This window comes from Nematolebias whitei, chromosome 14, assembly GCF_014905685.2.
Source record: "Nematolebias whitei isolate Nwh7 chromosome 14, NemWhi1, whole genome shotgun sequence".
Lineage (NCBI taxonomy): Eukaryota > Metazoa > Chordata > Actinopteri > Cyprinodontiformes > Rivulidae > Nematolebias > Nematolebias whitei.
Genome location: NC_056511.1, coordinates 2583521 through 2594743, shown reverse-complemented (window position 1 = coordinate 2594743; position 11223 = coordinate 2583521). Strand labels below are relative to the sequence as shown.

At 43.1% G+C, this 11223-nt stretch overlaps 1 protein-coding gene across 1 annotated transcript in view; it reads left to right on the top strand.

The window, feature by feature from the left end:
* LOC119419859 (rho GTPase-activating protein 24-like) overlaps positions 1-11223 on the top strand; it is a 12716-nt gene that overhangs the window by 1067 nt on the left and 426 nt on the right. Inside the window, exons 3-8 of the mRNA XM_037687225.1 lie at positions 1682-1889; positions 1967-2099; positions 2650-2723; positions 2834-2955; positions 9479-9704; positions 9908-10786. Of these exons, the coding sequence (XP_037543153.1) occupies positions 1682-1889; positions 1967-2099; positions 2650-2723; positions 2834-2955; positions 9479-9704; positions 9908-10786 (1642 nt within the window). The remainder of the gene's footprint in view (positions 1-1681; positions 1890-1966; positions 2100-2649; positions 2724-2833; positions 2956-9478; positions 9705-9907; positions 10787-11223) is intronic.

Below are 11223 nucleotides of genomic sequence, written 5' to 3'. Positions count from 1 at the left end.
ACACACACACACACACACACACACACACACACACACACACACACACACAAACTCATGTTGGTACTGGGGGTATTGAAATCCATTTTGTGTCTTTACACCCGAACATAAAGAAACACACTGAACGTACACTCAGAAGTTTCCATCTGCTCATGATGGGCATGAACGTTGACTTTCTGTGGGGCTTTTAACGAGTTATTTTACATGTTGTCTTAAATAAATTCATACAAAACATTTTAATAAGTGAAGGTTCTCAAATATATCCTAATGCATGTTCAATAATCCAGGTAGAAACATCTAACAAAGTAAAGTCAGGTCGTCTGGACGGATTCTTCTTGTTGAAACGTTTCGTCTTTTATCCAAAGGACTTCTTCAGTCTGAGGAGCTGCAACAAACTCAGTTGTCAAACTCAGGCCATCATTAAATAGGGGCGAAGCCTCCATGTCCAACTGTTCCCTTCCTACAATGCTGTTGTTGTTAGTATCACTCAGCTCCCTGTGAATAGCAAGTGGCCATCAGGGCACTAACGACCAACTGTTAGGCTGATGGTCCTCCTTGATCATGTGAACAGCCAGTTCTGGTTGTCACCAGCAAACTTGTTGATCCACTATGAGAAGGTGCTGTTTATAAGACTGAGTTTGTTGCAGCTCCTCAGACTGAAGAAGTCTTTTGGATGAAAGGAGAAACGTTTCAACAAGAAGAACCCATCCAGAGGACCTGACTCAACTTTGTTAGGTTCTAAAAGATCTTTGAACTGACAAGACCAAGTGGTCCCGATCGTCTGCAGACAGGGTTTCTCACTGGATTTATTAAAGGAAATTAGTTTGAATTTTCAGGAACCGCCACAGTTCACACCTGAACCTGTTGGATCTTCAGAGTCCCTGTCCACAGTGAAGACGGTTTTATGTCCCCATGAACTGAAAAGACAAAAACTATGCTCCAAAGCCTCGAGCCTGCAGCTGTCCACATGAACAAGACAAATGGCTTCAAGAGAAAAGTTTGATGGTTCAGCGAGACAAAGATCGAACTGTTATGGCACAACGTCAAGAAAGACATCTGGACGAACTTTTCAGAGGTTTTCAGATCGAAGAACACTGACTCAAATGCCGGGCACGGTGGTGGCGGCATCATGCTGTGCTACAAAGAGAATGAAATAACCTCACTCAAATCAACAACTGGACAGTTGAAACTTGGACACAGTTGGGTTCAACAAGACAATTGTCCCAAAGACTCATCAGAACTGGTTAGGCTTCTGGAGTGGTCTGCCCAAAGCCCTGACCTCAACCCTGCTGAGAACTTTTGGACTTTGGTTTTAAGCTAGCTCCGTTTCCAGGAAAGAGACCATTTTAAATGAACTTTGCCAATTCTGCAGAGACGAGAGGTCAAATATCAGCCAGAAGCTTGTCAGAAGCTTGTTGACTGAGACAACCAGTCTGAGGTCCAGGTGACTCACACTGAGGGATGATTGATTTTTATAAATTATTGAAGTTGTATGTCATAGAATCGTTCCACCCAGGAATAAATACAGTTCAAATAAATGAAAAGCTGCCAGTTATTCTGACATTCATGCCCACGATGCATGAATACATGACAAAAACCTCCAAAGTGATTTCAAACCTCAGAAAGTTCAGGCCGGTGGGTCTAAACTCCATGGGAGCGCTCAGTAAACTGTTTTCTCCTCCAGGGGTCTTTGGGCAGCGTCTGGAGGAGACCGTCCTGTACGAGCGTCGGTATGGGATGCGTCTGGTTCCTCTGGTGGTGGAGCAGTGTGTGACCTTCATCCTGGACCGTGGCCTGCATGAGGTGGGCTTGTTTCGCCAGCCTGGACGAACCAGTCTGGTGAAAGAGCTGCAAGAAGCCTTTGATTCAGGAGAAAGGCCATCTTTTGACAAGTACGACCCCTCTGCTTCTCTTGTATTGTTCTTCGAGTAATTTGTAGATAAAACTCAGTTGTTATTTGTGCTTGCAGTGGCACAGATGTCCACACAGTGGCATCACTGCTGAAGCTCTACCTCAGACAGCTGCCGGAGCCTCTGGTTCCTTACTGCCAATACCAGGACTTCCTACTCTGCACTCAGAAGTTGTCTAAAGACCATACTTTGGTAACAGCGCACCATAAATTCATCTGAACACCACCTTTTCTCTCTCTAGTGATCATGTTTATCCATCCATCCATCCATCCATTATCTTTTACCTGCTTCTTCCATTTTGGGTCATGGGGGTCGCCGGTGCCCATGTCCAGCAATCACTGTGCGAGGGGCGGGGGACACCCTGGACGGGTCGCAAGTCCATCACAGGGACACATAGAGACAAACAACCATTCACTCTCTCTCTCTCACCTGGGAACAATTTAGTTACCAATCAGCCTAACATGCATGTTTTTGGTCTGTGGGAGGAAACTGGAGCACCCGGAGAAAACCCACGCATGCACGGAGAGAACATGCAAACTCCACCCAGAAAGGCTCCCGAACCGGAATTTGAACCGGGGACCTGCTCGCTGAGAGGCAGCAGCTCTACCAGTTGTGCCACCGTGCTGTCCTCATGTTTATCCATCAAACTAAATTTAAAAAAGCCAAATTTGTTTGTTATTTTGCATATTTCCTTAAATGTTTTGGATTTTTCCCATTTTGCACGTGCCTCTTCTTCTTCCAGGGTCTACTGGAGTTGAGGAATCTTCTTCACGATTTACCAGTGGCAAACTTCAATCTGCTCAGTTTTATCTGCCAGTAAGATCCTCTTTGTTTGACATTCTAATGGTTAGATTAAACTGAAAAAACTCAAAGGTTGGCCTCAGGCATATGTATTTTATGACTGGTTGAACTGGCGATGTGTGCAGGTTTCTGAATGAGGTCCAGAGTCACTCCAGCAGTAATAAGATGACTGTCCAGAATTTAGCCACTGTTTTTGGGCCAAACATCCTCCGGGCCAAAGCTGAAGACCCACAAAGCATCATGGGAGGTAAACAGACTATCTGCCTCAACTGCTTTACAACCAGTCTGTTTCTATGTTGCTTGTTTCAAAATGGCAGTCTGGTTCACACCTTGAGACCCCCAGTCCAGGAAGAAACATATTCTAACACATAAAGGAACACAAATTCTCAATTTGTCCTCCCTAAAAATCTCTGTCCAGAAACACTGGGAAGTTTTTTTTATTACAACTGCTCAGTAACATCTTCGTATGTTTGGACTTTTATCTAAAAACATGTCTGTCTTCACTGACCAATCAAATATTCTTATGGAGATAAAAAAGAAGAAGTTGACCTCAGCACACATAGAGCCACGTCTTCCTTCCTTTATTTATGTTTTCCTGGTTTTTTCATTCAGTCTTTATTTCTACAGGTCAGTCTCACTGAGTCACAAAGACACATTTTCAAGAGAGACCTGTTTCATACAGACAACACAAAGTACACACGACAATAAAATGCTATTAAAATAAAAACTAGTGTTATAAAACAACAAAATTAAGGTGCCATATAAAACAAGGTAAAATATTAAAACAAAAACATATTTGCTTTGATTTTTCTATTGACATTACCAACTGTTTAAAATCCCTTAAATAAATTAAGGTGGACAGCTTCAGATCTTGTAAGGTGTTCCAGGTTACAGGAGCAGAGTAAGAAAAGGCCTTTTTGCCGAGTTCAGTCTGCACTGAGGGGACGCTGCAGGTAATGAAGGCCTGAGAGCGCACGCTGTAGATGCACTGACGGCGTGAAATGTGGGAAAAGATATAAGAAGGCAGCAGACCAAGGAGAGATTTATAGATGAAGCTGTACCAGTGTGAGAGCCTACGTGTAGATAGTGACGACCTACTGACCAAGGAGTACAGGGTGCAGTGATGGATACGGTAGTTACAAACAGTTATGAATCTTAACACGACATGGCAGACAGCATTCAACATCTGCAAGGTGCTGGCAGGGGTATTCATGTAAATAATGTCACCATAATCAATAGCTGGTAGGAAAGTTCCAGCTACAAGGCATTTTCTGGTATTCAGAGTTAATCAAGATATATTTCTGAAGAAAAAACACAGTTTTAATTTCAGTATTTTTTTAATCAAGTTTTTGACATGAGGCTTAAAAGAGAGATGTGTATCAATTAAAATTCCCAAGTATTTGTAAGAATCCACAAACTCGATATAGCACAATGTGTGGATAAGATAGGAGGAAGGACTATTGGCACCAACTTTGTTTCAAAACAACATCCCTTTGGTTTTATCAGCGTATAGCACCAATTTGAGATGGAATAAGTGACTGAATGATGACAAATGCAGACTGTAGAAGCCGGAAAACCTTGCAACTGTGTTACCTTGACAATAACCTACTATGTCGCTGGCATAGAGATGCAAGGAGGCATCAGGGATATTTTGACCTACATTACTTATATAAATTGTAAAGAGGGTGGGTCCTAAGACTGAGCCTTGTGGTACGCCATTATTTACAGTTAAATAGAAGTACGATTGCGTTGAATACATTGTATTTGACCTGAGAGATAATTAGAAAACCATCAGACAGTGTGATATGAGAAACCAAAATTCATCATTACTGTTGTCATATTCTAGCATTTGTTCCTCAAAAATTCCTATCTATACCTCTGCATGGATTGAAGCTTTTGGACTGCAGAAGACCAGTTCACAGTCCTTTTAACCATTTCACTTCACCATTTTTTTTACACTAGCAGTAACAATTTCATTTACAGACATCAAACAATATTTCCTCTGATGGGAAGATGGAAGGAGTATTTGTAGAGCTGATGAATGAAGAGAATGAAAGAGAAAGAAGAGCAAAGGTCATAGAAACTGAGGACCAGAAAGTGGTAAAGATTAGTGAGGATGAAGTCTGGAAAGCTTTGAAAAGAATGAAGAAAGGGAAGGCAGTAGGACCTGATGACATATCAGTGGAGGTTTGGAAATGTCTTGGAGAGATGGCAGTGAGGTTTTTGACTCAAATATTCAATGGCACATTTGAGGAGGAGAAAATGTCTGAGGAATGGAGAAGAAGTGCTGGTGGCCATTTTTAAGAACAAGGGAGACGTACAGAGATGTAGCAACTACAGGGGAATTAAGTTGATGAGCCACACGAAGATCTGGCAGAGTTGTGGAAGCAAGACTTAGACGTGAGGTGACTATTTGTGAGCAGAAGTATGGTTTCATCCACAGATGCCATCTTTGCTTTGAGGATGCTGATGGAGAAGTACAGAGAGGGTCAGAAAGAACCTGATTGTGTCTTTGTGGATTTAGAAAAAAAAACATCTGACAGGGTGCAGATGGAGGAGGTGTGGTATTGCATGAGGAACTCTGGAGTGGCAGAGAAGTATGTTAGACTGGTACAGGACAAGTATGAGGACAGCAGGACATGTATGAGGACAGCAGGGCAGTGGTGAGATGTGCTGTAGGAGTGACAGATAGCTTCAAGATGAAGGTGGGAGTTCATCAAGGATCAGCTCTGAACCCCTGCTTGTTTGCTCTGGTGATGGACCGACTAACAGATGAGGTCAGGCAGGAATCCCCGTGGACGATGATGTTTGCAGATGACATTGTGATCTGTGGTGAGAACAGGGAACAGGTGGAAGAGAACTTGGGAGAGGTGGATGTATGCACTTGAAAGAAGAGGAATGAAAGTCAGCCGTAGTAAGACAGAGTCCATGTGTGTGAATGAGAGGGAGGAGGTGGAATAGTGAGGTTACAAGGAGCAGAGGTCACAAAGGTGCAGGACTTCAAGGACTTGGGGTCCACTGTCCAGGAACATGAGGAGTGTGGTGAAGAGGTGAAGAAGAGAGTCCAGGCAGGATGGAGTGATGGAGAAAAGTTTCAGGAGTGATTTGAGACAAAAGGGTGTCAGCGAAGATCAAAGGAAAAGTTTACAAGACAGTGGTGAGACCAGCTATGTTGTATGGTCTGGAGACAGAGACATGAACAAAAAGACAGGAGACAGAACTGGAAGTGGCAGAAATGAAGATGTGGTTCTTCTTAGGAGTGACAAGGATGGAGAAGATCAGGAATGAGATCATCAGAGGTACAGCACAGGTTGAACAACTGGGAGATAAAGTTAGAGAGGACACACTGAGATGGTCTGGACATGTCCAGAGGAGGGACAGTGGGTATATAGAAGGATGTTAGAAATGCAGTTGCCAGGAAAAAGACAAAGAGGAGACATATGGATGCAGTTAGAGATGACATGGAGGTAGTTGGAGTGAGGACGAGGACACCGAGGACTTAGAGGACAGAGTGAGATGGAGGAGGATGACTCGCTGTGGAGAGCCCTGAAAAGGGAAAAGTCAAAAGAAGAAGAAACAACATAAGTATTCCTTTATGTTCTGCTTCATAACATGCATTTTTTCTGTTCAGTATGGACTTCTGAGAGACAAAACACCTTTTACTGGTAATAGTCATTTAATAGTCATGAAACAAAACGGATGTTGTTTTCAAACAGGACGTTGGTACCAGCAGTCCTTCCTTCTATCTTATCTATGAATGGTGTTCCTGCTTAGTTTGTTGATTCTTACAAATATTTGGGAATCTTGGTCGATGCACATCTCTTTTGAGCCTCATGTCCAAAGCTTGATAAAGAAATTGAAATTAAAACTGGGTTTCTTTTTCAGAAATAGATCCTGTCTGACTCTGAATTCTACGAAACACTTTCCTTCCCTCCATTGATGACGGTGACATTATTTACATGAACGCTCCTACAAGAACCCTGCAGATGTTGGATGCTGCAGATGTTGGATGCTGTCTATCATGGTGCACTAAGATTCATAACTGGCTGTGATTATCGTACCCACCACTGCACCCAGTATTCACTGGTTAACTGGTCATCATTAACTTCACACAGACTCTCCCACTGGTACATTTTCACCTTTAAATCACTTCTTGGTCTGTTGCCTTCATACATCTCCTCCTACATGTCTCTGTGTGAGTGCAGCTACAGCGTGCACTCTCAGGACATCATTACCTGCAGTGTTCCCTCAGTGAGGACTGAACTAGACAAAAGGACCTTCTCCTACTCCGCTCCTGTTTCCTGTAACACCTTGCAAAAGATCTGAAGCTCTCCACTTTGACCTCTCTAAGTGATTTTAAACAATTGTTAAGTTCAATGCCAAAACCAACACAGCCGTTCTGTTTTTAGAATTTTACCCTGTTTCATAATTTGATTTTAGTTTGTTTTATATCACTATTTTAATTTACTTTTCATTTTATATGCTTTTTATGACTGTTTATTGTTGCGTGTCTCATCTGTTTTTTTTGTTGTCTAAAACAGGTCTCTTTTGAAAATGAGTCTTCGTGACTAAATGAGATTAACTCTGTATAAATAAAGGTTCAATGAATTAAATAAAAACATAAGCCTTTGTAAAATATTTTGTGTAAGTATCTTTTACTTACCAGGTACTAGTATGCATTGTGTATGTATTACTACTACCCCCACTCAACAGCTCCAACTTCAGAGTCCTTTATGGTTGTTGTGTTGTTTAAATAAAAGTCATTTACTTTGCTTTATGCTTTTTTTTTCATTCATTCAACCTTTATTTAAACAGATAAATCACATTGAGCCTCGAAGACTCATTTACAAGTGAGACCTGTTTGGACAGACAAAAACAGTGGTTAACTGGACACATGTAGGAGTTGGAGGTGAAAACAAATCCTATCAGACTTTTTTCTTGGCTGAGAAAAACCTCTAATATTAAAAAAACACCTCGCACAAACAGCACATAGTGACGTAGACATTATGCAAATGGAGACGAGAGCGGTCAACAACGCTTATAGATGCTCTCGAGGTCACTGTAATCAGTCAGTGTCCTCCGGTGAGATCATAAACATTCTCGAGGTATGTCGAGAAATGGCCAAGGATAACCTCTATAAGAATCCAGAGTCCTGAAATGATGACACAAAGTTTATTCAGCTGGTTTCATCTGGTTATCAGTTGGAAATTCCTCAGGGAGGGGGTGGTGAGCATCAGATCACATGTTCTCCTGGCGACTTTAGATAAGATGTCCTTCAAGGACAACCAAGGCGACTACAATTTAGATAAACACACAGTTGTTTTGGGGACAGGCAGAACGTAATGACATCAACCTTCAGTCTGTGTTGGTCCACTCGGTTCCGAAATGTCCAAATTAACATGGCCACACCGATGGAAAGTGACTGAGTAAAAATCCCCAAGATCTGATCCATTCAGCCCAAAGCATTTGAGTCCGGGTACTCGAGACATGAACCAAGCCATCATAAAGGCAAGCAGCGTGATCGGGTCCAAATTTGCTGCTGAAGACTTCTTTGATTGTAGATAAAACCAGCCACCAGCTGAATCCAAAAAGCAGGAATCAGTTATCGTGAATCCAATTAAATATGCGTCCTTAAAATCCACAGATGGCAGCAGAGATAGACACATCATCAAGTTTTTCAGTCGATGAGATATCCAGCTGCGTGCGTGCCAACAGGGCAAATCAGCTCGCCCAAAGCCTGTCTTCTCTTCGAAGAAATGTTGTAAATTGAGTTGAGGGACCAACTGATCAAAACAAGTCCATAATTATGGTTCGGAAGAAATGCAAGAGAGTCTCACAGCAATTTCACAAACAGACAGAGCAGCAAAGCAAAGCAGAGAGGGAGGGAGGGAGAGAAGCATCCGACCTCGTGGGGAGCAAGTGGTGAAGTAACACGTGTTCCATTAGTTTGGATTAGTAATAATCACGTGTAGTTGAATGATACCTGTGTAAATGAATGTGGCCTCGCTGATTGTTGGTGTTGCTCCACCACAGCGGCCCCTGGCAGTCCAAAAGCAAACATGTAGGCCCTACATGTTTAGAGCCTTAAACTGCCTTGTAATAAAGCTAACAGCTCTTAAAACCTTTGGAAAGTTTGGTCTGGAAGCATCTAATGGTTTCTTCACACATAGACAAACAAGTCCCTCATGTTCATGGACACCAATTTCCCCCACACCAGAATTGATGCTAACGTTTTCATCTTTACTTGAAACACCTGACATTAGCCGTTGGATTGTTGAATAAGATGTCCACTTTTTTTCTAAAAGCAGCTGAAACGCAGCAGAGATGAGCTTCAACACCCAGAGACCTGCAGCCTTCCTGTAGAACTCCAACATGACTTCAGATGAAGATGGTTTTGGATGATGCATGTTAGCTTTCCAAGGTTCTCGTGTCTTCATGTGGCGGTATTGACCACAGCCGTGTGAAGGTTTCTAATGCAGTGCTGCCCGAGCGCTCCACACAAGCATCAAGGCTGTTGGTATCTTTTATACAGTGAAGGTTTCAGAAACTCTTTGAAGATTTGCACATTATTCTGCACTGAAGATGTTCAGTGGCTGAAGGTTTGTAACTGTGCTTCTCTTGCAGGGAGTTCTCAGAACCAACTCTAACGTGTACTTGGGTCTTTTCAATAAAAGTTCAAACAAACCAAAGGAAATTTCTTGATCACTTGGAAAATGGGTTTTGCAAAACAAAACGGGTAAAGCGTATTTCTCTTCCTGTCTGTGTCCCAGGTGCAGCTCTGGTCCAGGTTCTGATGTTAGAACTGATCAGGGAACACGAGTCTCTTTTTGCCAAAGCCCCTCCACCGATCTACGCTCATCCATCTAGAAGTTTGAATGCATCCCCCCTGAAGAAGGCTCACCTTCAGCCATCGACCTGCCTTCGCCAGCTGTCTTTGCCTCTGATCGCGGACCACTCATCCGAGCCAGAACCAGCAGCACATGCAGATGTCCTCAGGTAAAATACTTTGACAAGTCTAACAACGGCCAGTCAACTGATGAGCGATTGGTTTGGTACTCAAGAATTAGTTTGATTTGATTTACAAAACAGTTTGTTAACTTTAGGCATTAACACTTAAAATGTTCAATTTGGGCTTTAAATCATTCATTTTACTGTTGCTGTTAAATTGAGTTTCAAAAATCTTACTTTGCTTTCTTCAGCAGTGTTTCCGCTGCTGGACCATCAGACTTGTCCTCTGGCCAGAAGAGGCAGCTCGGTCATCGCTACACCTCCTCCCACCCTGGGAACTGCTTCTACCGCCTTTGCTCCTCAAATGACTCCATTCAGCCCCACACAGACAGACCCGGTGGAGACTATTACCATGGATCAACTCCTCCAAATGCTTCTGCAGCCAACCTTCAGCTACAGGACAGTCTCAAAACTGTGATGCTGACGGGAGGAGCCAAAGCATGGCCAAACCCAGAAAAGACAGCGTTCTGGAGCTGTAGAGGTGCAGGAAAAGCTGGTTTGGTGACAGAAACTGCCAGTGGAGGTAGCAGTGAGCCACAGGAGGACGGCACACCTTCTCCTTACGACAACCTGGATCAGGCATCTCTGTGTCAGACAGTGAAGGATGTTCCTGTTGGAAAGTTTGACTCTAACTCTGCAAGAAGTCACAATGAAACCTGTGACTCAGAGGCAGAGCAGGCAGGAGAATCGTCATCGTCATGGTCTTCCTGTGAGGTTCTACCACTGGACGAGGGGGGTGATGATGTGGGGGCAGATAATCTTGAGAACCCAACAAAGACACCAGAAAGGTTGCCTTCAAGACAGGAAGTAGAACAAGAACATGTTGATAAAAATAAACGTGAAGACAATCATGACTACAACATACAACACCCAAACTCCTGGGCTTCCTGTTCCGTGCTCAGTGTCAGCCCTCTAAGTACAGGAAGTTCAGAGGTCTTCCTCCCCTCTGGTCCTCCAGATCTCAAAGGACCAGAGCTTAACTCTGAAACTCGAAACAACCATTCAGCGGTGGTGAAAATGCGGCAGCAAATGGCCCAGCAGAAGGTCGAGTACCAAAGGAAAATAGAAAGGTAAGATATAGGTTTGTGAAGTTGTTTCTTTCATTTCCTAGTCACCCCTACTTCAGTGTCCCATGATCCATCCATCAGTTGTTTTTTTTTCTGAGGTTGGATCGTGGATAAAACAGGTTGTGGAGGGAAACCCAGAAATCCTTCTCTCTAGCTCCTCCTGGAGGATCCTACGGTCCAGGTCAGAGGGGATATACAGTGCAATCCCTTCAGCAAGACAGGACAGAGCAAGACAGATTAGTTTCAGGTGTCCCTGTGGTATTTGATTTGAAGTCATGAGGGGAGTTATTAAGATGTTCTACCACAAAATGGCTTCACAAAGCAGCATGTCATCAGTAGTTGCAGATTTATTTTACAGGGGTCTTTGTCTGTTGTAGACCTGTCTCTTGTCTCTTGTAGACCTGTCTCTTGTCTGTTGTAGACCTGTCTCTTGTCTGTTG